This window comes from Manis pentadactyla, chromosome 5 (assembly GCF_030020395.1).
Source record: "Manis pentadactyla isolate mManPen7 chromosome 5, mManPen7.hap1, whole genome shotgun sequence".
Classification (NCBI taxonomy): Eukaryota; Metazoa; Chordata; class Mammalia; order Pholidota; family Manidae; genus Manis; species Manis pentadactyla.
This window is the reverse complement of record NC_080023.1, coordinates 4,147,768-4,173,358: the sequence shown is the minus strand read 5'-3', so window position 1 is coordinate 4,173,358 and position 25,591 is coordinate 4,147,768. Positions and strand designations below refer to the sequence as shown.

The following is a 25,591-nucleotide window of genomic DNA, read 5'->3' as shown; positions in this document are numbered from 1 at the left end:
CTCTAGAAAGCCCGTCTCATGGCGGGGCAGCCCTGATGGAGCCCAGGGCGGGAGGCAGGCTGGGGCAGGGGTGAGGGTGCTCCAGAGCATTGCCTTGGGGGGTTTCATCCTGTCTGCACTTTGCCTGCTTTCGGTCATTGGCCACATTTGTTAGAACCTGCTGTGTGCCCGGCACTGTTAGGTGCCATCTCTAAGTGGGGTGTGTTTGGTGGTGGGTGTGGGAAGAAGCAAGACCCTCCCACTGTGTACAGGGGGCGCTGACCTCAGGAGGGGGGTAGGTGGGGGGTGGGGAGGGTAGCGACGTGGCCCCGACAGGCCCACATGTGTCACCCAGGAGTTGTGGCAAGTGCCCAACGCATGCAGTGCTGCAGGTGCTCACCCGGGGTCCACGGGTGGCTCTGAACCCCAGAACAGACCCCCTGGGCCCGGCTATCCCACTGCCTGCTGTGCTCAGTGCCTGAACTGTGTTGTGACCCCAGAGCTCCCCGCCCTCCTTACACAGGTTGCGACTTTGCTCATCAGCGAGCAGAGCCCCCGGCACAGCAGCCACTGGCCACGCCCTCCGCACCTGGCACACAGGGCTCGTCTGGTGGCGTTCTGCCTGCCACCCTGAGGTGTGGATGGGGACATCTACTCCTGCCGCCGTGTCCCTGGGGACACTGAGTGGGAGTGGCAGCCAGGGGTGAGGACATGCTAGCCTTGCTGGGTCTCTGGGGAGGAACCGTGTTGTGGTTCCCCCTTGGCTGTGGCCCTGGGTCCAAGCTCTCCAGAAGCCCAGGGGTCAAGCCAGCCCTGGGCCACCTCTCTGCCAGGCTCAGTGCCTGGAGCACAGTTGGTGCCTCACAGTGGTGGTGGAGCTGGCAGGGCTCCCTGGGACCTTTCCTACAGCTGGGCACGGCTGCAGACAGGGTATTCACATGGGCCTGGGTAGAATAGTGGCCACAGACTCCTGCACGGGTCTGCTGGCCGCCCACACAGCATGCTGCTGAGCATCTAGCAATGGGAAGCTCTCGTCTTCAGTGAGTGTCTCCAGCATGCCCAAGGGTGTAGTGCTGGGTCCACAGCCTGGTCATGTTGTGACAAGCACTGGGGGGCACAGGGAGGGCTGGGAGGAATGTCACACGTGCTGCCAAGCATGCTCTGCTGCGTCTGTGCTCTGCCATGTCTGCTCTCTGCCTCGTGTGTGCTTTGCCGTGCACGCTCTGCTACGCCCGCTGTCTGCCATATCTGCTCTCTGCCATGTCTGCCCTATGTCACACGTTCTCTGGGAGGCAGAGCGGGAGTGGGGCCCTCTAGTTACCCTTGGTCTGTATTTTTCATGCATTCTGTAGGAAGGTTATTTTTATAGCTGGGGGAAAAGCGTTCTTTCATTGAGATGAGTTAGGTGTTCATTATAACTTCCCGGCATGTAATGCCCGCACTTTATTTAACCTTAATCCGTGTGTGCCTGCATGTCCTCCCACCCCAGCTGCACCCACAGTCTCAGCATGGTTCATCCTGGGTCTTTCTGTCTGACTGATTAAAGCCCTTGGCACTACTCTCCTTTTGCTCATTTCCTTACCTGTTTGTTACTCTAGGTGACTGGGGACACTTTTCTCAGGGAGGACCAACAGTTTTGTGGAAACAACGGAGGCTGCACTACGCCTGTAGATGTAGAGACAGGATGCTTCTCAGCGCTAGCTTCCTCAGCCAGGAGCGCGACTGACCCTTCATCGGTGTAGGTCCTCGTAGGACTGGGGCTCGCACGGCAGTGGGCCGGTGGCCCTTCAGCTTTCTCTCTCCTCCAGGTGCCCTATGAAACACTGAATAAGCGCTTTAGAGCTGCTCAGAAGAACATCGACCGTGAGACGAGCCACGTCACCATGGTGGTGGCCGAGCTGGAGAAGACCTTAAGCGGCTGCCCTGCCGTGGACTCTGTGGTCAGCCTTCTGGATGGCGTGGTGGAAAAGCTTAGTGTCCTCAAGAGGAAGGTCAGTCTGCATCCCACCATCCTGTCTGCCCTGCCCCCAGGCCCCACCCTGCCCACCCATACTTTAGGAACAGGGCCGCCCTCTGGGTGTGGGCACCAGAGGCCAGGTGGTGTGAGGTACGGCTGTCACTGCAGCAGCTTGGAGCCTGGGAGGGCATCTCCCTCCATGTAGCTGTGGAGCCTCACTCGGGCTGGCAGGTGGCTTACAATCCCATGTTCCTGTTCCTGTAAGCCTGGAGTGTCCAGCCCAGACAGAAGGCCAAGAAAGGCAGCAGACTGATTCATTATTTTTAGAATTTCACCTCAAAACAGCACATAGGGTTTCTTATTACTGGAAAAAGTAGGATAGTTTGGACTAATACGCCCACTGAGAACAACCCCAAGATTGTGATAGGCATTTTAAAACATCTTAGTTATGTACAGAAGAGTTCACACAGAAAGGTGACCCCAGCATTGGGTGGCACGGGGCCAGAGAGGAGAGGGAGCAGGCAGGGCACCACTGCAGCCCTGGGATACTGGCCACACAACGTGAGCCCCTCTGAGGCCTAGGTAGACTAGGACCCAGGCCAGCAGAGGGGCCTGATGGTTAATCTGGAGGTCTGCACCCAAAGGAGGGTCCCAGGGGCAGACTTGCCCTTAAAGCATTACAGCCCAGGTCAGGACCCTGGGCAACAGGGGCCCCTCACCTTCAGGTCTAAGTGGTGCTGGGAGTGCACAGGCGCCAGGCTGAGTAAATGCGGTTCTTGCATGCAGAGGACACCCAGTTATTCGGGTACAGTCAGCAGAGGTAAGCAGGCACAGGAGATGTGTCAGAGACAGTAGGAAGAGATGTGCGCAGACCTCAGGGTCAGCAGCTATCGGGTACTGTGTTTACTGCATTTTAAGATGAAAATACCTGCAGGGCAGAAAGTATAAAAAGGGACTTGAGTTTAAAAAGAACCAAATAAAACTCTAACATGGAAAATACAGTAACTGAAATGAAAAACTTAGATGTTTGTTATAACACATTTTAACACTTTAATAATTAGACGAAACTAAAGAGGCAATTAGTGAGCTAGAAGTTAGGCCTAGAGAACACAGAACATAACACAGATGAGGCAGAGCACACGGGCAGGGGGCGGCAGGGCAAGACGGCCCGCGGTGGGGGCAGGGTCCACAGAGGAAACAGGTGCAGGGCAGAGACTCAGAACTGATGGAAGCCTCCAGTTCAGAGTCCTAAATGAGATAAGTAAAAATAAACCCATGTAGGGTTCTCACATAGTGAAACTAAAGAGAAGAGAAAGAAAAAAATATTTAAAGCAGCGAGAGGGAAAATACCAATTCTAAAGGAGCATCAGGTATCCCGACAGCTGGCTTGACAGCTATTGGAAGGGAAGAAATAGTGCGGTGTGCTGGCCATAAGGCCTGACCTGCGCCGTCCAGGCCTCAGCCGCAGTCGCATGTCACCTGTGGCACCGAATGGAACTGCAGGGTCAGTTCCTCACTGGCTGAGCCGCACAGAAGGCAACTGACGGCTGCTGTCCTGGACAGCGCAGAGGGTAGCATTTCCATCTAGCCATGTTAATTGTGAGCAACTTTGACTTTAAGGAAGGGGAAAAAAGAGTGATGCCTTTGTAGTGATAAATGGTTCAGTTAACCAGGGAGGTAAAACCTTTAAAATTACACGTGTGGCAGCCCCAGAATATGTAGAGCAGAGGCATGTTACTGAAGGGGGTATAGACCGTGGAGCGGGGGTGGCGGTGCCTCCGGTAGGGCAGGTCGGACATGCCTGCCACACAGTCCAGGACGGCCGGTTTCCCCACCCTTCCCTTGCCTCCTTTCTGCGGGCGTGGCCACGGGCGGGGGCCCCATCCTGAGCGTGTGTGCTGCACGTCCCAGGCGGTGGAGTCCATCCAGGCTGAGGACGAGAGTGCCAAGCTGTGCAAGCGCAGGATCGAGCACCTCAAGGAGCACAGCAGTGACCAGCCCGCGGCGGCCGGCATGTGGAAGAGGAAGCGCATGGACCGCATGATGGTGGAGCACCTGCTGCGCTGTGGCTACTACAACACGGCCGTGAGGCTGGCGCGGCAAAGCGGCATCGAGGTGCGCCTGTGCTGGGGCAGGGGTCCTGACCATGGACAGGCCTGGGACCCTGCGTGCAGCGTGCTCCAGGTGTGCCGTGTGCACACCTTATGCGCCCGCGTGTACATGACAGCACCGCAGGGTCTGCCGTTTGTCTCCCTGAGTCTAAACATGTCCTGGCGAGGCACCCACTCTCCATTCTCACACACCAGCTCCTGTGGCGTTGCTGGTGTGAGACGTGCCCTGACAGGTGGGGCGGGTTTCCGCCTGCCTGTTAGTGGTGCCAGTGATCTGTGTGCAGGAGGAAGCACAGCCCCTGCCTTCGATAAGCTTTCAAGCCGGGTGGTTGGAAGCTTGTCCCGAAGGCTGCTGGGCAGTGGCGAGGGCGTGGTGGCCTGGGTGGGGTTCTGCAACCTTGCTCCCCTTCCAGGATCTGCAGAGCCATCTGCACTTTCTCTGGCCTTCAGGATGGTTTAGCTGGGGGCTACCCCTCTACTTTTGGGCAGTGGCCACCATTTTTGGGGAGGGCCACAGCAGTCAGAGCTGCCCAGACTGCAGCACATGCCCACCTCTCACCTGCACATAGTTCCTGTTCAGAGTTAAGGTGATGACCATGTCCCATGGGCACTGAGAGAAACCTGTCTGACACACCTGGTGGCAGAGCCTCTGCAGAGATCAGTGTGGCCTCATCCTCGGGTCCTTGGTGGGGTCCTGCCCAGCATGCTCCTCTGCTTCAAGCTATGGCCTCTGCCATGCACTCCCATCTCTCCTCAGGAATTCTCAACATTGCTGGTCTTCTGGGACCATCTGCCCTTGCCAAAGTCCCAGTGCAGCCTGGCAGCTCCAAGCCCCAGCATGAGTCCCTTCTGCAGGCCTGGAAAGGGGCCTCAGGTCCCCTTTGCCCATACCTCTCACCCTGCTTAGACATGCTCGCCTGCCCTGCCTAGCACCCATCAGCCCCCATCTGCCCCTTGGGCTCTGTTCCTTTCCTTGGACATGGTGGTGGCCAGCACACTCATGTAGCAGAATGGGGCGGTGCCCAGGCTCCAGGGGACAGCGAGGCTCTCCTGTCCCCGTGACTGCCTGGTGTTCAGCTGCTCACAAACCCCCTGCATGCCTCCCCCCCCTGCACCTGCAGGGGCCCAGCACAGCTCGCAGGAGCTTCTGGCCCCGCCTGGCCCCAAGGAACGTGTGCTCTGTAGGGGAACAGGCTGAAGTCCAGCAGTGTCACGTGAAGGTGACACGCCCTGTCCCAGCCCTGGTGAATGTGTGCCCTGTGGGAGGAAGGCATGAAGTCCCATGGGATCACGTGAAGGCCATGTACTTACAGTGAGGCATAGACACAGGGACAGGAGGGCTGGCCTGGTGGGACTGGCAATGTTCAGAAGGGTGGTCGGGGTAGGCCTCAGTGGGGAGATACTGGGCTAGGCTTGCACAGGTGAGGAAAGGATCCCAGGACAGGCCCAGGGGCTGCAGTGTGCTGGGGTTGGGGTGAGAGCATATGTACAGACTGGCATAGCCTTGACTGAGATGGGCCCAGGGAGGGTTGAGAGGTGTAATGGCTTAATAAAAAGGCCCACCCTGGTCACTCTGTGATCAGAGTGTGGGGACACAGGAGATCGTTGGGGGCTGTGGGAAGTTGCTGTGGTCCAGGATGATGGCAGTGGTCAGACAGATCCTGGACATACTGTAAAGGGGGTCCCAGCCTCACTCCCGCAAAGAAATCAAGGTTGCTTTCATCATGCCCTCGGGGCGGGGCAAGGTCTGCGACCCATCTGGGTGTGGGGTGCTGTCACCAAGGGCGAGATCTTTCCATTAAGAACTGTTCATCAGAAGACACCAGGAAGAGCAGGCCAGGCCAGATGGGGGTGTGCATCTCTGTCCACCTGTGTCGTCCATGTCAGAAATCCGAGCTCTGGCATCCCACGTGAGGGATGCTGACAGGCTTGGGTGGTGGCCAGGTTGGGTTTGTGGGGTACATTCCGGCCCACCTCCTCGTGCACTAGCGCCTGCTCAGTGACTCCTGCCACTGAGGGCCCGTGGACGGGACAGACTGTCCACAGGAGAGAGGCCCAGGAGGACCCAGGCACTGAGCTGCAGCAGCAGAGGACAGTTGGGCCATGGGGTGTGGGCGGGAGAGGCCACCTCTCAGAATTTAGAGCAAAACTTGAAAACAAAGATGGAGACTGGAGGGAACTCGGCGTTCACTCTTCGGGGAGGGCTCTCAGAAAGAGGAAAATGGGGGGGTGAAGTGTTCAAAAGGGGATTCGAGAAAACGGCCAGCTGCTGAGGCAAGGAGCTGCCATCCTGCGTAACAGCAGTGCTGTGGAGCACTCACACACGACTGTGGCTGCCACTGGGCACTCCCGTTTCACTCCAGGGGACCATGGCCTGGGGCCCAGGAACGTGGCACACGTCCAGGCTGCACACCGGCCATCTGCTCCCATGTGAGGGCAGGGCGGTCTTTTGCCTGCATCTGACCCGGCTGCCCTGCATGTTTCCCGCTCCTCGCACCTCCCTGCAACCCCAAACCTGGTGGTCAGGGCCAGTGGCTCCTGAGGACATGCCAGGTGCGGCCCGCCCAGCAGGCGCAGCCATCATCCTTACTGAGGGCTCAGAGCTGCCCCAGAATGACCCTTCCTGAACTGCCCATGTCAGGACTGAACCCGGAGGGCCCACAGGAACCCGGTGAGCCAACCTGATGGCAGCTGTTGACTGACTGCCCTTCTGCCCCTCTTGGGCACTGGCTTGGTTGGTTTCACGGCAGAATGCACCTGTGTTGGTCCATGGGCTCGGCCACCGTGATAGCCCTCTGATTGTAGCTTTTTCTTTTAGTTTGCAGTAAGTGTCTGGTGTTACTTGTGGCATCGTTAGCCACAAGGCATTTGTTACGGGGTAAACAGAAGAGGTGGCTGCCTTGTACTGTGGTTGCTTCTGCTGAAAAGCTTTGTGTCTTACGCTGCATTCACCAGAGAGACTGTCCTTCTCCAGCCACAGCTTCCACAGGGAGCTGGCTGTGGCCCTGGCTGCTTAGATGTCCTATGGCGAGCTCCTCCTCTGGTGGCCAGAGCGGACCTTGGTCAAGACAGGGTGGATTTCAAGAAAGCCGATTCGTGCTCTTTGCAGCAGTGGGTGGTTCAGCGTGAGGCCTGAATGGGGGACAGGGACACACCCAAGTGCATGTCACCTGCCGGCCACAGGATGTGGGCACGCTGGGCGTCTGGTTCACTGGATGTTCTGTGTTGGATGTTCCGCCCTTTGAGGAAGGAATGGATCTTAGCATTTTTTTCTCAAGTCATTCTAGATGGGAGAGAAATGACCCTTTGAAGCTCCGTTTCCTTTCTTATGGCTTCCCCTCCTTTCCTAGGACGGAGCATCCAGCTCTTGCCCTGTGTGGCCAGGAGGTCCTCCATGCTGGCTGTGCCCCATCCCTTGCTGCAGGCCTGGCCAGCCTGGGCACCACACCAGCCATGTAGCCCGGCGGATGTGTGAATGCACTAGTGGCCCTGTTTGGTCCTGCTGAGCTTGTAGTGCCGTGGCCCTGGGCCTAAGGCCTTTTCAGATGGCAAGGCATGGGAGAGGAGGGGTGCAGCCCCCCATATGCTCTCCCTACCCCTTCCCGGAATTTTCAAGTTCAGATCTTCAGAGTAAAGAAACGGAAAACGAGGGTTTGGGTTGCCTGGTTTCCAGACCTTCCTTGTTAGGGGGTGAAATGGGGTCAGGTCTCTGCTCTCCAGGGGCCATAAGGTTCTCGTTGGGGCCAGAGGCTCTCGCTGCACCTGCAAGACGGAGCCTTAATGCAGAGCAGCTGTGCAGACAGCTCTGCGCCGCCTCCGACCAATGGTCCCCCGCAGTCCATGTGGGTCTGGCCCTGGGGAGGCTGCCAGCACCTGTGTGCTGCAGCTCGGGGCTGCCCGCGCTGTTCTGACTGCGCACTGCTTCCTCCCACAGGACTTGGTGAACATCGAGATGTTCCTGACGGCCAAGGAAGTGGAGGAGTCCCTGGAGAGACGCGAGACCGCCACCTGCCTGGCCTGGTGCCACGACAACAAGTCACGGCTACGCAAGATGAAGGTGTGCGACTGCACCTGTGCGGGGCTCTGGGGCGGGGCAGCGCCGCTCCTGGGACCAAAGCACCTGCCCTGGAGGCTCAGAATTGTTTGGTTCTGATTCAGAGGGTGGGACTGGTGGGCTTAGGGGTGTTGTGGTGGTGGTCGGGTTTAGGTAAAGTCCCTGGAAATCACCCCTAACACATTACGGTCTGGACATGTTCAGAGCCGGAGGTTGTGGAGGGCCTGGTGGCTCCACAACCTGGGGCACCGACACAGGGCAGCCATGCCTCAAATTTGTCCACCACAAGGGTCAGCGCTCCAGGCTGGATGTTCTTGAATACAGTTTACATTGCAAGCCACAGGCAGCTTAGAAACAGATGTTTAAATGTACAGACAGAACTTCACGCTTGTTGAAAGGTGCTTCACCAGAGGGCTTGCAGAGAGGTTTCACTTGCGTTAACCTTCCCTGCCGCTGCTAGGAATCCGTGTGCTTTGTTTTCTAAACCAAGCGCCTCTAACCCGTCCCCGGTTGAGCCTGTGTGCACATAGTCACAAGCCAAGGGTGACACTCTCTGCCACTCAGGGCCGGCAAAGCGAGCACGACGGGAAGACGGGACGGAAAAGTAGAGTGGCCAGTGGCTCCCCTAAAGAGAGTGAGGATCTTGGTATGGAAACCGTAAAAGGAAAGCCGGAGTTGGTATGTAACGCTCCCTGCTCTCCTGCTGCATCCCTGGCGCTGCCACCTGCCGGTGGGAACTAGGCCAGAGGGAAATAGGCTTCCCGCCTTGACAGGTTGTTTCCACAAAAGCCCTGAGCCTCCCCAGCAGCGATACTGCCTCACAGCCACCATGGGTGGGTGGGCAGGCAGGGCCAAGTGCACGCGTGGCAGGTGCCTGTCTTATCGCCACTGAACTTGATGGAGCGTAAACAGCATCCAAAAACATGTCTGGAGGAGGATCTTCCAGTGTGCGGACGGTGTGCTCGCCGGAGTGCTGCCAGCCAGGTGCCGGGGCCTGGGCTGTGAGCGCTGGGTGACGCAGGCCAGGGAGGGGCTTGTGAATCAGTCAGGAGGTCAGCGGAGAAGAGAGACCCAGAGGGAGCTAGGGGCCCCATCCCACGCAGTTGGAAGACACACCCGCATGGCTGTGCCACGTGGCTCGGGTCCGGACAGGCGGGGGCGGCTGAAGCGGCAGCGTGCTCACTGCACATGCGCGGAAGGCCGGGCGGGACTGTAGATGCGGCAGAGCCAAGCCTTGCCACGTGGTCCGTGGCATGTTCCGCGTTGGCTGCCTGAATCGCAGTGTCCCGTGTGAGTGTGGATCCTGTGGCTCAGCACGCCCACCTTTACCCGTCAGTGGGCCGTGTGGAAGTGAGCTGTAGCACCAAGAGCCCTCCTCACTAGAGAGACACACTTCACACATCCGCTGTGTAAAGCCGTAACTGAGTTTACCGGTGACGCTACTTCTCTGGGATGCCCCTCCTGGCGCCCTCCTGCAGGCAGAGCCCCGGGTGTCCCCTGAGTCCCGAAGCACCACGATCAGGTGCCCAGGGAGGTAGGCATGGCCTCTCCTGGGCATACCCCTCAGCCCCTGCCGGTCTGGCCTGGAAGGGGGCTCGTCAGTGGGGCCAGGACCTCGTTCCTTCTCATTGGCTGGTGTCATACCTGCTACCTGGCACATGGTGCCTATTCCACCAGGCAGGGGTCTGGGTGCTGCCCTGGAGCTAGAAACAGGCGCTTCAAAGGTCCCCGTGTGGAGGGACGGGGAAGAGGGGCGAGGGCAAGGAGAGCCTCCTTGCTCTGGCACAATGGTGTGGATGTACAGGACACCAGGTAAGTGGCTCTCTGCACCTTCATCCTGCCTCTGACACCCTGGCAGGTCCCTGGGGGTCTGGGTCACCCCAGCCGGTGCTCTGCCCCTTGTCCTTGGAGTGGGCTGGAGGCTGCTTGGAGGGTGTTCTCCCAGGGGCCTGGCTGAGACACTTCTCAGAATGCCAGGTGTACACTTGGAGGCTTGGGTGGGAAATGTGCATGTGGTTAGCAAACTGAGTTTAGGTTGCAGACATAGGGGGTTGATGGCTGACATGCCATGTAGAAAATCCGTCATGTGCATCAGGGTCGGTTTCTGTGTAAGTCACATGACAGATGAGTGAGATCTGCCTCTTGTGTCCTAATCCACATATTCTGTTTCTGGTCTGAAACTGTTGAAGATAGTGATAGTTTAAATTACCACTTGTGTAGAATAATCCAGTTTTCACCTTAGGTTACCAGGTTCATTTTGCCTGTTTGCCCCTAACCCCAGCCATAAGAGCTTTAGCCCAAATTGGGTTGATTTGCTAAAATGTCACAGTTAGTGTCTGGGCTCCCATGCACCCTGTTAGCGTCCCCTCAGAGACTTGTGTGGAGCCTTTAAGCAGACGCCACCCAGCTGGACCTTGGCCCACCCCACCTCCCACGCCCAGCACATCCTAGGGCATCTGCCTGTGTAGGAACCAGCCTTTGTCCAGGTCCCCTGCCCGCCCCATCGCTCACCGCAGGGCCTCGGCTCCAGCTCTCTCACCATGGGGATGGTCTCTCCCAGAGCATCCCTGGCCCAGTGGGACAAACTGAGCAGGTCAGAGTGGGCAGGGCCACATGGACTGATTCTGAGCCTTTGAGGTGAGACCCTGCCAGGGCTGGCGCTAGAGGAGGGCAGCACAGGGGAAATGAAGTCAGCTCTGAGTGGGTGCTCAGCCACAGCTTTGAGGACAGTCCTGAGAGCACCCCCCACCCTGGCAGGGCCCTTTCTCACACAGCTGCTAGCAGTGCCCAGAAGTCGTGTCTCACACCCTCTGAACTGCTGACTGCCCCACAGGCTGCAGTGACTCAGGCTGTCTTGCCCCCAGCGATGCCCGTCGTGCCCACTCCCCCTGAGGTTGCAGAGTCCCCACCATTGAGAGAGGCTGCACTGGGATGGGCCACACCCATGGCTGGCAGAGCCAAAAAAGTGTGGGGCCTCAGACCTTACCCCCCAGGCAGCTTGAGCTCCGGAAATGGGCCAGCAGCACCCAGTGGGTCTGCTGGTGGGCATGGCGCTGCAGTGACGCCGTTTGCACCCCTGTCTCTGCACCCTCAGAGCTGCCTGGAGTTCAGCCTAAGGATCCAGGAGTTCATCGAGCTCATCCGTCAGAACAAGAGACTAGACGCCGTGAGGTATGCATTTGGGATGGCTCATCGCATGACCTGGGCTCTGGGGAGGGCAGCATGGGGCATCCTGGCTGGCTGGGCGCTCTCCCCTGCCTGTCACCCGGCAGTGGGGTGAGACCTGCAGCCAGAAGGCCATGAGCATGCCTGTACCCTCGGCCCACAGCGTGCTGGGAGGCCCTGATGTGGCTGCTCTGCAGTTTGGCTCTAGTGTCATTTTTGCGGGGTTGAGGGGGGTTCTGTCATGGTCATCAGAGGAAACAGTGATGGCGTGCAGGGCTTCCTTGAAATACCTGGGGCAGGTGCACCGCTGGGAAACCCCAAGGGGCGGGGCCTGGCAGCTAGGTGATAGGCTGGGGAGGCTGGCCTCCCTCCAGCTCAGCCCCCCTCAGGTGCAGTGTCCCCAGAGTGGAAGCCCCTAGGGTAGCTGGGTGTTAGTCTCATGCCTGTCCAGCCATGAGCAGAGGTGGCCCTTGAGTGTGGGGGTCTCACAGCTCTGCTGAGGCTCCTACGCAGTTAGACTCTGCACTCTGGGCAGGGAGGTGCTTGACCACAGTGGCACCGAGGGATCCAGCAGAGCCTGCATCACTCGTGGGTGGCTGGTGGGCATGGCTGCTGGGAGGCTCAGCACTCATAGCTTCCATTCATGCCTGGGCTGAGGGTCCCATCTGTGGACCTGGGTGAGCTTCGGAGGTGGGGTGGGGAATCACTGCAGAAGGGGGAGGGCTGGATGGCTCAGTTCCCCTGGGCCATGTGGGTGGGGCCGGGCATCTGGAGGTCAGTGTCCCTAGGGTAGTCGCTGGTATAGACCAGGGTTACTTGGAAGAGCTGGTCGCTGCCTCTGGGTGCTTTTGAGTGGGATTCTGTCCCTGGTGCATTGCGTCCTGTTCCGTCCCATCCCCTTGAGGAGGTGGGGGTGAGGCCCCTGGTGAGAACCAATCTCCTGGCAGACCCTGGCCCAGGTCACACAGGTGGGGGCTCACTTGTGTTGAGCCTTGGTTCCAAGGCCCTGGTGTAGGAGCTCAGATTCTTAAAGATGAAAATGCAAAACTTACGTGAACCAAAATGTTGTCTTTTAGACATGCAAGAAAACACTTCAGTCAGGCCGAAGGGAGCCAGCTGGATGAAGTCCGCCAGGTCATGGGCATGCTGGCCTTCCCGCCGGACACACACATCTCCCCCTACAAGGTAACCGGGGCCTGCGGGCTCTCAGGGCTCATGGGTCTGTCTGTGGTCGCCTCCACACTCAGTGTGACCAGCACGCCAAGCAGGCCTTTTCCCATTTTAATTTGTTTTGCTGGTAAGAAATTTGGGTCAGAAAAATAGACGAAGTGTTTCAGTTCCGAGAGCCCAGGGCCTCAGCTCCGGGGCCTGCCTGCTTCCCTCCCTTGCCCCTGCTCTGCTTGCTCATGCCAGTGGTGTTCCTCGCCCAAGCTGTTGGTCGTAGTCCTCCCCGTCCCCATGCCAGGACTGCTGGGCATGTCCTCTGCCCTCGGGGGCTCCCACTCCTGTACCTGCTGGTCCCTGTGAGGCTTGCACAGGGGCATGGGCACACAGCACGGCTGGCCAGCCCACGGTTTGTAGGTCATCCCGCCTGAGGAGACTGGGGTTTGGTCCCCACTTTGAAGCCTGGGGCATCCCTGACCATCAGTCTCGCTTGTGGTCCCTCCTCCCTGGTCTTGAAACATGTTCACGTTTGCAGCCACATGGCTTGTGGCCCCGTCCTGTGATATCTGGTGTCCCTCCCTCTCCCCGTGCAGCTCACACTGGCGGGTGTCCTGCTGACCTGATCTAGCCCAGCCCACCAGGGTCTCCTGCAGCCCTTCTGGCCTCTCCTGAACAACGTTCTGGGCAACATGGACAGAACTTTTAAAATCCAAGTTCTGCTTCCTTTTGTTCACGTTCCGTCTTTGTATCGTCCCTCTGCTCCTATTTCCCCACAAACACTGAGGGGGAGCAGCTGCTCTGCAGCACTTGGGAGGAGACATCACAGCCGGGTTTCCCCACTGTGCCCACGGGCTCTGGCTTCCCCGAGACCCAGGACACCAGCACCGTGCTGCCAGCTTCGTGCCTCCTGGTAGCAGGATGCCTTCCTGGGCCCCGTGACATGTTCCTCACCCCATCCAAGCCCTCCGACCTGGGCCCGCCCCTCGCCTGCCCTCTGAGGACTCAGGCTCCCTGCCCACGCCTCCGGCCCTCACCGACCAGGCACTCGCGGCCCATTCCCTTCCAGAGCCGCTTCCGCACGTGGAGGGTTGTCACAGCGCAGCCCTGCTGCTGGCACCGATTTCCTGTGCTGTAGCGGCTGGGACAAACCCCACAGATGGGATGGATGCCTTATGACCAGCAGAAATATATTTCTCAGTTCCAGAGGCTGGGTGTCGAGACGAGGGAGCGGCCTGGTCCAAGCAGCTCTCTTTTGGGTCTCTGGCTTCTTGTGGAGGGCGGGCAGGGAGCTCTCCCATCCCAGAGGCACTGGTTCCTCCCAGGGTGCCCCTCCCAGCCCCGTCGTGTAGGGAATGAGGATCTTGGCATGTGAACTAGGGACGTGGACACTCAGATGACAGCGCTTACCCACTGTGGTCAGCCCCAGTGCCCGGAGAAGGGGTGCCGTTCTTCCTCGTGGAGCAAGGCCCCCACTCCAGGGGTGTTGTGGGCTGTGAGCATGCAGCCTTGGGTAGTAACCCAGCCGTGTGACCCAGAGCACTTGGCCGCCAGCCTCCCGGAAGGTGGCTGGAAGTTTCTCCACCTCAACTGCATTCACAGTTCTTTGTTTGAAAGTAGTTTGCCATAAATTATCAGGTCATGGAGATCTGCAGGTAGTGAGTTCAAACTCAGGTTTTAGCTCATGGCCTCTCCTGTTTCTCTTCCCTGCCCTGGAGGTTTGTTAACACTGAGAAAGGCTGACCTGCTCTTGGTGGTGAGCGTCAGCTCAGGGGGGTGTGGAGCCTGTGTGTCCCTGAGGGGGCCCTGCAGCGTAGCAGCACCGAGCCAGACAGCTGCGGTGTTCTGCACCCCAAGGACAGGAGGGGCCATGCCAGGAGCCGGCCCTGTGCCAGCATGGAGGAGAACCCAGGGCCACGGTGCAGGCACCTCTCTACCTCTGGGGGTTCCCCACCGTGACGGCTGTGCCTGCCCACCTGCCTGGAGCCGAGGCTGGCCGGGTGACAGCGCACTGCCCGTGACACCTGGCTGCCTAACTGTGAATGGCAGTCAGGGAAATTCAGCTGCACGAAAGAAAGACCAAGCGACCCACGAGAGAAGCTGGGCTCCAAGGAAATGGGAGGGTACGGCAGGCTGAAGAGCTGAAGGGCAGTGTGCCTGGGCAGTGAGAACTGGTGGTGCATAATGAAAGTAGGGACCCCGTTGGGGCTGCAGAGCCTGGCCCTGGTAGTGGGGGTCTTGAGGGAAACAGAAGCTTTGTTCAGAGGCATGACCAGAGCTGGAGCCACGGGAACCTCTGGGCTGGCAGCTTAACCCCCCACGGACTTACTAACACTGGGGCTGCATGTGGCGTACACCCTAAGCTCTAACCCAGGAGCTCACGCAAGGGGTGTGCAAGATCCTGCTCTGTGTCTGGCCCCCGCCTACCCTGGAGGCCCAGCCTGGGTGACTTAGGACCAGACAGGAGCCATCAGCCTTCTGCCCTGAGCTTTCTCCTGTGGGGCTGGAGGCATGCCTCCCACCATAGCACATTTTCTGGAATGAGAGTTCCCACTTGAGCCACGTTCAGTGCTGAGCTGTTCTCCAGGCTGCCTTTCTTGTGCTTGTCTGCTTGGGAGCAAGGCAGGGTTCCCAAGGCCCGGTGGGACTCAGAGTCCAGGCTGGGGCCTGTGTGCAGCCTTGGTGGGTGGGTGAGGCTTGGGGCCATCTGTCCTGTTGCTTTTGGTCTGCGCAGAATCGGGTTCACATGTTTGCTGTCAGTGATGGCTGCCTGCTTTTCTAAGCTGTCCCCTGGGAGGGTCCCCGAGCCCTTCTGCCCTGTCTCTTCTAGGACCTGCTGGACCCGGCCCGGTGGCGGATGCTGATCCAGCAATTCCGGTATGACAACTACCGGCTGCACCAGCTGGGGAACAACTCTGTGTTCACCCTCACGCTGCAGGCTGGCCTTTCGGCGATAAAGACACCGTATCCTTCCCTGGCGAGTAGCCGTGCGCTCAGCCCGTCCATCACATTTGTTCAGTGGTCCTGCTCCTTATCAGCGTCCACCCCCTCCTAGAAGCAGGTGCCCCTCCCCCCTGCCTGCAGACCTGTGCTGTGGTCCCTGTGTGCTGAGACCCAGGCGGGCTGCTGCTGGTTAGGCTCCTCACTGGTCTGTGGGGACCCCATTGAGACCACCCTGTGCCTCACTCCCAGATGCGGCCAGGTGAGCTGCATGTCAGTCACAAGCAGACCTTTGGGTATCTTGACCAGCTGGGACTTTAACCATTCAGACTGGTTTTCCCGTGTGACTCCAGGAATCTCTGGAACTATGGCTGGTCTGAGCCCTCGCTGTCCCAGCCAAGTCTTGGCTTCTCTCCCCAAGGGAGCTCACAGAATGCCATCACGTCTTGGGCTGGATAGCAGCCTTCCTATCACCGAGAGCTAGGGCTTCCTGGCCCCAGCGTTGGTTGAGTTTGGCAGGCCCCATCCCCCTCAAGGGTGCCCCTCGGTTCCCCATCGGGACCCCTGCCATTTTTCACCCAACACTGGGCTTAGAGGGCCGGCCCCGCATGTGGCAGAGCTTAGGAGGACGGGGACTATCCAGGGCCCCTGTGGTGCCTGGCAGAGCTGGCCAAGAGCCCTGGCGGCCTGTGTGGAGTGCTGTTGAGAGGAAGAGCCGGTTCTCCAGCTTGCAGCCTTCTCAGAGCCCCTGAGGATGCCCCGGGGACGGGTGGGTGACAGCACCCGGCGGGGAGGCCTCAGCAGGGCTGCCTTCCTGCTGAACGCAGTGCTCTCTCCACCTCGAAAGCACACTCTGCTTTGTGCTGCTGGGTTGCCGGGTCGCCTCCCCAAGACCCCATGGCCTTTCCTTGACCTGAGGCACAGGCAGTGCTACAAGGAGGACAGCAGCTCCAAGAGCCCTGACTGCCCTGTGTGCAGCCGCTCCTTGAACAAGCTGGCACAGCCCCTGCCCATGGCCCACTGCGCCAACTCGCGCCTGGTCTGCAAAATCTCGGGCGATGTGATGAACGAGAACAACCCGCCCATGATGCTGCCGAACGGCTACGTCTACGGCTACAACGTGAGGGGCCGGGCGGGGGTGGGTGGGGCCCAGTGCACGGGCTACCTGAGCAGAGCGGTCCAGGCTCGCTGACAAGGCACCTCGACACAGCGAGCGGTCCCCGGTGGGGCTCGTGAGGCTGGACAGGAGTCTCAGCCACGTTCGTTGTGCTCCTCTAATGCATCTGCCTTGTTTTCCAGTCTCTGCTCTCCATCCGCCAAGATGACAAAGTTGTCTGCCCGAGAACCAAAGAAGTCTTCCACTTCTCCCAAGCCGAGAAAGTGTACATCATGTAGGCGTAGTCGCTGCACACCAGGGCGCCCGGAAGGCCCCTCCTGGCCCCCGCGCCTGCCCGCCTGCGTGTCTGTTCCTTGCGACCAAAGATCAGCGAGCACCAATAAATACTCTTAGGAAGAGAGGAAGTAAGACTTCACGTGTTTGTACGAAGACGGCGCTTGGTAGGATTCTGTGCCTGAGTCACCTCTTGATGCTTCTGAAACTGCTCTCGCCTCTCAGGCAGGTGGCTCAGTGCCAGGGGGTCCTGCACGCACCCGAGGACAGGGACCCGTCACCCCCTGCTCTGTCTCTCCCTTCGCTCACAAGTGCTCCGGAGGGCAGGCCGCTCCCTTGTGGGCCTGGAGCGGGTGTGGCTGTGCCGGTTCCACCGCAGTGAACCATGATGCTGGGCCACGAGGGACGTCAGGATGCTTTGTAGAGCTGCTGCCTGGTGCCGTGTCCCGCGGGCTGCTTCCAGGGTGGCTCTGCCTGCCGCGGCACACGTCGGCCGTTAGGTTCAGTGCCCCGTCCGTGCCGCCTTACTCCCTGCCTGAGGATGTATTCACGGGAATCCCGGCTGAGTCCCTGCAGAGGCCTTGCCAGATGGCTCTGTAACTTGAGCCTAAGCACCATTCATCACAAAAACAGGGAGCCCAGCCGAGGATCCCCCAGGGACATCAGTCAGCGAACCATTGTAGTTATATGAGACTGTGTGTAGAGGTTTGTATTTAGTGCTTATTTTTGCATGTTGATGTTGATCATCTAATAAACTGTACATGTAACACAGGCTAATAAAGGGTTTTCTATTATTCCTGTGTGAGGTGGAAGCCACCACATGCCTCTCAGGCCCAGCCCCTTGGTCAGCAGCATGTAGCCCCTCGGCTCTGGTGTGGGGACAGCTGTGCTCCGTGGCTCCACCTGGGAGCTGGGGGCCCATGGGGGCTCTCGGGCATCTGAAGTGGGGTCTCCTGCTGAGTAGGTGCCCAGGCTAGGAGGAGGTACCGTGCGCCACCCTCCTGTCCCCATGCCAGGCCACCAAAGTCCTTCTGATGCTCAAATCTGCTGGCTGAGCCTCAGAAGGATGGCGCTGCAGAGAGGCCTAGAGGAGGGGTGTTGACTGGGCCCCTAGCGGAGCCGAGCCCCCACCGTGATGGCGCAGGGCACTGCTCAGAGCTGCCCCGCACTCGGTGCTATTCCAGCCTCTTCAGCTGCCCCTAACATGCTTCATGCCAAAGCCACAGACGGCTGCTCGCCCTCCGGGCCACCCCCTCAAGCCCAGCCTCCCGCCTCCCGCACCTCCTGGCTTGCCAGGTCCCGCTCTGCCTGGCCTCACTTCTGCGGCCCTACTGGCCTGGTCACTGGCTGCTGCGGCTTCCTGCCTCCACCAGGCCCTCCCAGCCTTGTGCCCGGGTCCACCTCGCACGCCCCAGACACCACAGCCTCTGGCCATCGCCACACCCTGCTTTGGGGGAAACAAAGGGGCACACCGTCAGATGGGCCGTCGTGCAGGGCTCCTTTGCCCCGTGCTGCTTGTTTATGCCTCGGCACACACATGGGTTCCACCGGAAGCCCTGGCTCAGAGCGCGGGAGGGCCGGGCGCGCGGGGTGCCTCCCGGGGATAGCAGCTCCTGCGAACACCCTACCCTCTGCCTGCTCCTCCCCGTCTTGCCCCCTGACAGTGAAACTACGAGGGGTGCGCACGCGCAATGCGACCGGCCGCCCTGCCAGGTGCCTCAGGGCGTACTTCGTGGGCCTTGAAAGGGGTGGCCCCCAGTGGGCGACCCTGGCTGGTCCTGTCCCCTGCCGCGAGTGCCCCTCGAATGAATGATCACAGGGAGCAGCCACCGGCGCGCAGGCAGACAGATATATTCGGCGGTTCCAGGTGCCGCTGCCACCAGCGCTCCTGTGCTGATTTTTGCTGGACTCATGCGGTTTCGTGGGAAGATGCCGAGGGGAGGCGTTGCTGGGTGTGCATCTGTAAGTCCAGGAAGAGGAAATCCCAGGGCAAAATACTTCTAAAAACCAAAATCAGTCAAAGGGAGAAATAAAGTTTAAGATATGTTTATTGCTCACAAACTGCAGTCTGAGCCGTTTCTCTCTTTTCTGCTCCAGCAGAAGCCAAAACCGGCCTCCACCTCCCCTCTCAGGTACAGATAAGCCCTCCTTGCCCAGGTCATTACCCATTGATATGGAGATGAACTTCTCTCCACCCCTGAGGAATGATGCAAATGCACTAAAGCCAGACTTCTTTCCACCTCTGAACCCCTATTGATATGCAGGTGTACTAAAGCCAGGCGAGATATTCTGGAAATGTTAGTTTTACCCACAGCATCTAACTGTAGCTGATGCCACCAACAAACAGCCATGCCAGCTCAGCGCCTCCCCCACCCCGCCCCCTTAGCCTCTGTGCTGGGCCCTGGGGTCTTTCAGACATTGATGGCTGTAAGTCCGGGGAGAGGAAATCCCAGGGCAAAATACCTCTAAAACCAAATTAGTCAAAAGGAGAAATAAAGTTTACAACCCATTTATTGCTTACAAACTGCAGTCTGGGGACGCTTCTCTCTCCTGCTCCTGCAAAGTAAAACCAGCACCCCCCTCACCTCATCAGGTTCAGATAAGCCCTCTATTGCCCAGGTAATTACTCATTGATATGCATATGAACTTTCTCCACCCCTGAGGAACGCCTATTGATAGGCAAATGCACTAAAGCAATACTTTTCTCCACCCCTGAACTCCTGTTGATAATGCGGCTGCACTAAAGCCAGGCGAGATATTCTGGAAGTATTACAATTTTACCCACATGGCTATGTTTGCCCACTGTGGGTTTTTTTAATCAAGGTAAAAATTGCGTCACTGAAACATACAGATCTTAAGTAAACAATTTGATGAATACTGATAAACGTCCACACATGTAACCACCACGGCCAAGTGCCCAGCAAGCCCTGACCCCAGGGCACAGGCCTTGTCTCCCAGGTCACGCGTGCCCCACCCGCAGTCCCTGCTCAGACAGCTGGCACGGGTGGGTCGTGCCCTTTCGGGTCTAACTTGGCTCCACTCAGTAAACACCTTCACCCGCACATTGCTACTGTGGGCCTTTGTGTGTCCCTGAGAACATCCATCCCACGAAACCACAGCTCATTTATCCAGGCTCTTCTGCGTGGACACTGGCCAATTTTAAGCTACTAAGAATGAAGTTGTGACAGCACTGGCCACACGGGTTTCCTTTCTCTGGGGCTAGTATCCAGCAGTACATCTGCAGGGTTGTGGTGGTGCCATGTCTGGAGCTGCAACAGATTGTCCCAAAGGGGCACCCCTGCCGAGAATCTGGCTGCTCCACCCCCTTGCTGACCTTCAGGTAGCTGCCTGGGGGCGCAGGTTTACTCCGCATCTCCCTGAGGCCCAAGAGTATTGCTCACCTGTCTGTTCAAATCTTCTGCCCACTTTTTATTGGATTATCTTTTTTTTCTTGATGTGCAGAAATTCATTATGTATCTGGGATACACATCCTTTGTCAATTACCTATTGTGGGTAAAATTGTAATATTTCCAGAGTATCTTGCCCGGCTTTAGTACATCTGCATATCAACGGGCATTCAGGGGTGGAGAGAAGTCATTTCCATATCAATGGGTAATGACCTGGGCAAGGAGGGCTTATCTGTACCTGAGGTGAAGGGGGAGGGCCGGTTTTGCTGCTGCTGGAGCAGGAAGAGAGAGATTGGCCTGACTGCAGTTTTGTACGCAATAAACAGATTTTAAACTTTATCTCTCCTTTGACTGATTCTGGTTTTTAGAGGTATTTTGCCCCGAGATTCTCTCCCTGGATTTACACCTGGCACAGCCAGTAGGATTCCTCCAAACCCAAAATCTGTTATATTGGGTGCAACCTTTGGAAGGGCCACCCTTAGAAATGCTGGGGAGAAGTGGCGCTCATGCCGAGGGACGTGTGTCTACGCTCGTGTGGTCGTGGAGGCGCCACCACCGCTGCTGGCCATGTAGACCCCGACCTGTTGCCCGAGCCTAAGGCTACTGCTTCTGTCACTGCTGCTGCTCCTCCTGCCACTGGAGCCTGGTCACAACTATGGAAAGGAGCAGAGGTCCGGGTCACCTTGACAGAGAAGCAACTGGCTGCGGTGTACCAGGCCTTGCTGGCTATGGGGCCCATCACAGGAACAGCTCCGACCAAGGTAATAACCACCTATCCCATTGCGGGGTGGGTGCGAGTCTGGACCCAAAGGCCATGGAGTGGTGTGGCACAGACACCTACCGTCTATCGTGACTGGCCATTTGCCTTTGGCATCCCCAGGGAATGATGAAGCGGACTGTAAGATAAATTCTAGCCGGAATAAGCAGGCAAAGAGAGGCAACAAAGGGCCAGGTGATTTATTTAAATACCCCCGGGTGAGGTTCTGTGGCCTTCTTGTCACAGGCTAGGGAAGTCACGCCTGGTCAGGGAGGTGGGGGCTTATAAGGGGTTAGGAGGGGGAGGAGTGGGCAAGCCATCCTAGGGGGCGTGGAGAGGTATGATTGGCTAAAGGTGACATAATAGACAACTAGAAACTTCTTTCCTTCCAAGAGGGAGGAGGCTGACATCCGGGTCTTAGTTGGCACATCAGGATGGAATTCAGGGAGAGCTGTCCCCTTTCCATATAAGGCACGAACCTTGGGGTCTGGTCTGTTCTCCCCCTATGGCATCTCTCTGTTCTGTTTGCATGTCCTTGTTTTTCCTTTCTCCAGCCTAACACAGACAATTGGCCCAGGTGCACTGGCTAGAAGGAAAGCCTGCCTCTGATGTGGCCCAATGGCTACATCAGCATTTGTTGCACACCGGGCAAAACATAATGTGGGCCCGTCAGTTGGGCTTGCCTTTGACCTTTGAAGAAGTCAGCCGATCCTGGAAGGAGTGCCCTGCACATTGTGTAGATCAGCAAACCCCCAAGAGGGGCCTAGAGCATCTCTTTACAGCCTATGGCCAGTTGCTGGTGATTGAGAGCAATCAAGGCACCCACTTTATTGGACATGGTGTTGCAAGGATGGGTGCAGCAATTAGGAGTAAAATGGATGTGGCCCTGGACATTTCAACACATGGACCAGCGACTGCTAGCTCCTCTGGCACCTTGTGGAAAAGGCCTGGAAGCTGGCCTCCTGTGTATGCCTGGAATAACAGCAAATTGAGCCCCCACAACCATGGTTATTTGCTTCTACAGTCCTTGTGTCCTGGATGCGCCCCCTGCTGCAGCCGCTGCGTGATGGCTGGAATGGGACGAGCTTTGGACTTAATCTGCATGGGACTTTGAACCTACCTGAATCCTCTGGCTTGAGAATTATGATTATGTTGCTGTTATCAAGAAAAAAAAATGCTTAAAGATAGGCTTGACTTTGTCTAATGTTTGGTAAATGTTTTGTGAGCAACCTAGCATGGTTGTTAGGAATGAGTAAACAAGCGTAGAAACATATTTTGTGCTTAGTGAGAGATTGTGCTGTAAAGTACATTTACTTACTCTGCATAGGCTGAATACTCTGGTTTGACGATTATCAAGATTTTATTGCTGTTGCTATTGTATGTTATTAGATTGATTGAAGAGGGGGAACAAGTAAATTGTAAGGCAAGATTTCTGGGGCGGCCTGTGGGTAAAATTGTAATATTTCCAGAATATCTCGCCTGGCTTCGGTACACCTGCATATCAGTAGGCGTTCAGAGGTGGAGAGAAGTATGGCTTTACTGCATTTGCATCATTCCTCAGGGGTGGAGAGAAGTTCATCTCCATATCAACGGGTAATTACCCGGGCAAGGAGGGCTTGTCTGTACCTGAAAGGTGAGGGGGGCCGGTTTTGCTGCTCCTGGAGCCTGAGAGAGATATGTGCTGGACTGCAATTTTGTAAGTAATAAATGGATTTTAAACTATTTCTCTCTTTGACTGATTTCGGTTTTTAGAGGTATTTTGCCCTGGGATTTCCTCTCCCCGGACTTACACCTATTTACACTTTATTGACTGTCACTTGATCAATAGAGGTTTTACGTTTGGTGGAGTTCAGTTAACCAACTTTTTCTTTTATGGTTAGACTTCTAAGAACCACTTGCCTACCCCAGGTGCACCGTGATGTTCTCTTGTACCTTGTACGTGTAGTTTTTGCTTTTACATGTGCACTGTAGCCCACTGCAAATTACTTCTGTTAGGCAGGAAAATAGATATGAGCAGGGTGGAAGAGAAAAAGGCCAGGAAGTCCACTAAAAAGACCCAAAATTAATCATTTAAAGCTCAAAAAGCCAGGAGCAACTTGGCCTGGAATGTTTGAATATTCCCCAGATAAAGGAGGGTACCTCAGCTTAGCCCATGTCTTTATTGTGTTAATCATGCAGTCCCAGCCATAAACAACATAGTAAAAGGCAGCAAGAATTCCATCTTTAAAGATTGTATTTTAATACCCAGGAAGTTAAAAATGTAAGATTTTTAACTGACTCTTTAGCAAACGGACAATAATTCAGCCCACCTTGGGGGCTGGGCAGGCAGCCTGTTTGATCTGCTCCCAGACCAAGACGCGGGTATCCCAGGGAGAAATCAGAGCAGGAAGTTCCTTGTGTTAAGTTAATTCTACGTGTTCAAAGACCACTTAACAAGTCTGCACCCCCAGCCCTTAGTCACATTCTTAAAGAGTCCTTAAAAGAGGGAACCCCCAGCCTTTCAGGGCGCTCCTCTGTGAGGTCGTCCGCACTTTCTGAGTGTATAACCTTTTAATATTAAACTTTCCAAACCTTTCAGGGCACCTCTACTTGCTGAGGTGGCCTGTACTTTTACTCCAAGTAACAGTAGATAAACTTTTACTCTGCTTCACTACTGTGTCTCTGCCCTTCAATTCTTTGTCGTGGTGGGGACAAGGACTAAGAAAATACACAACGCTCCCCCAACGCTCCCGCATGGGGTGTGAGGAAGTTGAGGATCATTCTCTCCTCATGTTTGCCCTATTATCCCAACATCATTTGTGGAGAAGACTGCTTTAAGACCAGCTGAGACAAGGGTGGTGGGCAGGCTGCTTGGGCAGTGCAGGACAGGAGGCTGGATCAAGTCACACGAGCACCTCGGGCAACCCGGGTGGACACAGGTGCAGCAGGGGAAGAGGCACGATGAGTGGACACCTGTCCTTAGGGATTTTGCTTCAAAATAATGCAACAGGCTGGGGAGAGAAGTTGGATAAAGAGAAGGGTCTTAGCATGGAAGAAACAGCACACTTTCATGTGGATGAGAAAAATCTAGAGGGTGAGAAAAACAAAACCACCCGGTAGGAGCGGTGACTGCCTGGGGCAAACCACAGCCCCTGCTGCTGGCAACAGGACTTAGCCACTTTTCTTTTTCTAGTAACTGTTTTATAGAAATACAATTCAAATACCACAAATTCCACCCTTTTAAAACACCACTCGCATATTTTTAGTGCCCATCATCAACCTATCCACCCTCAGTGGATGCGAATCTGCTGTCTCTGTGGATCTGCCTTTTCTGGGTATTTCATGCAAGTGGAATCCCACTATACAGCTTTGTTTCCACCTTTTGCCATTAAGAACAGTGCTGATGGACCCACATCTTTGGTGCTTTCACCCCAGGTTCTGGGAAACATCTTCTTGCCCCGCTGAGCATGTGTTTTGTGCTGGTGCAGTGCTGGGCACTGCAGACCCGCTGGAGAGACCAAAGCCCAGGGGCCTCCAGCACGCCTGGAGTCAAGCAGGCCTTCCTAAGTAAGCTGCTGACAAAAGCTGAGGGGCAGATCAGGACGTGGCCAGTGGGCACTGTATGTGCAAAGGCGGAGGCCACAGCACCTCAGTGCAAGGGAAGGGAGGGAAGAGGAGGGCTGGGTGTGGGCTCCAAGTGGAGCTTGCCCACTAAGAGGCCCCTGGGCTTTGATGGGGGAGCACCCAGAGGAATGGGAGGTAAGCACTTCACAAGGCCTGGCTGTGGGTGGGCATCAAGAGCCGCAAGTCCCTGGTGGGGGGGGGACCACGGGTCTAGTCCTGGGGGCGTTGTCCGGGCGTCTAGCTCCCCGGTTGCAGGAGCAACAAACGTCAGACTGGTGATTCCATCTCCTTTAGCTTTACCCTCCCGTTCGTGGGGCGCACTGAGGGTGGGCAGCTGAGGGGTAGGAGTCCAAGCCGGTAGGTCCGGGAGCAGGTCACCCCACACAGCGACGGAGCTGGCATTCCACCCGAAGTCTGGGGGTCAGCGATGCCTGAGATGGCAACGGGGGCGCATACCCTTCAGGAAGGTGTGGGGGTACCTGCCGGCGCTTGGAGTCAAGCAGGCCTTCGTAGGCAAGCTGCTGACAAAAGCTGAGGGGCAGATCAGGATGCGGCCAGTGGGCACTGCACGGGCATTTCGGCCACTTCGGCCCGCCCCTCTCTGCTTCGTCAGACCCCCGACGCTGCCTCAGGTCCGCAGGTTCCATTAGGGCCCCGACGCCCAGCCCTGCCCCGAGAACCCCCATCCCTCTGGCCCGTCGGGGCGGCGCATGGGGGAGGGGCCTCCAGCACCCGTTCCCACCCGGCCCGGTCTGGCTAGCACGTCGCGGAGTGGGTCCGGACACCGCGAGCCTCCTGGCGGCCGCAGAGTGCACACCGAGCTCGCAGCCCTCGGGCAGGCCCCAAACCGGCCCCGCGCGCCCTTTAAGAACTTGTCGCGCCCTCTGCCTCCTTTCCTCCGCACTTCGCGCTGCCCCGCTCTGCTTCAGACGGGAGCGCTCCCCTGCGTCAACGCGCAGGCCTCGGCCCCGCCCCCGTGCACACGCCTCCAGGGTCAAGTTGAACCACTGGCTACTGGGGTCGAAACACTTGACCGGACGTGGGTGGGGCACCTGCCGGAAGGGGCG

General features: G+C 57.3%; 1 protein-coding gene across 5 annotated transcripts in view; it reads left to right on the top strand.

Annotated features, from left to right (window-relative positions):
* Positions 1–17,551, top strand: part of MAEA (macrophage erythroblast attacher, E3 ubiquitin ligase) — a 33,350-nt gene extending 15,799 nt beyond the window's left edge. For 2 of the 5 annotated variants that reach the window (XM_036921461.2, XM_036921464.2), the window contains exons 2-10: positions 1,788–1,970; positions 3,848–4,051; positions 7,982–8,104; positions 8,666–8,779; positions 11,196–11,272; positions 12,343–12,451; positions 15,258–15,391; positions 16,292–16,487; positions 16,667–17,551. In XM_036921461.2, the coding sequence (XP_036777356.1) occupies positions 1,788–1,970; positions 3,848–4,051; positions 7,982–8,104; positions 8,666–8,779; positions 11,196–11,272; positions 12,343–12,451; positions 15,258–15,391; positions 16,292–16,487; positions 16,667–16,762 (1,236 nt within the window). In that variant the 3' untranslated portion in view covers positions 16,763–17,551. The remainder of the gene's footprint in view (positions 1–1,787; positions 1,971–3,847; positions 4,052–7,981; positions 8,105–8,665; positions 8,780–11,195; positions 11,273–12,342; positions 12,452–15,257; positions 15,392–16,291; positions 16,488–16,666) is intronic. The other 3 variants (XM_057502062.1, XM_036921462.2, XM_057502063.1) reach the window with 3 other exon arrangements.
* The last annotated feature ends 8,040 nt before the right edge of the window (positions 17,552–25,591 follow it).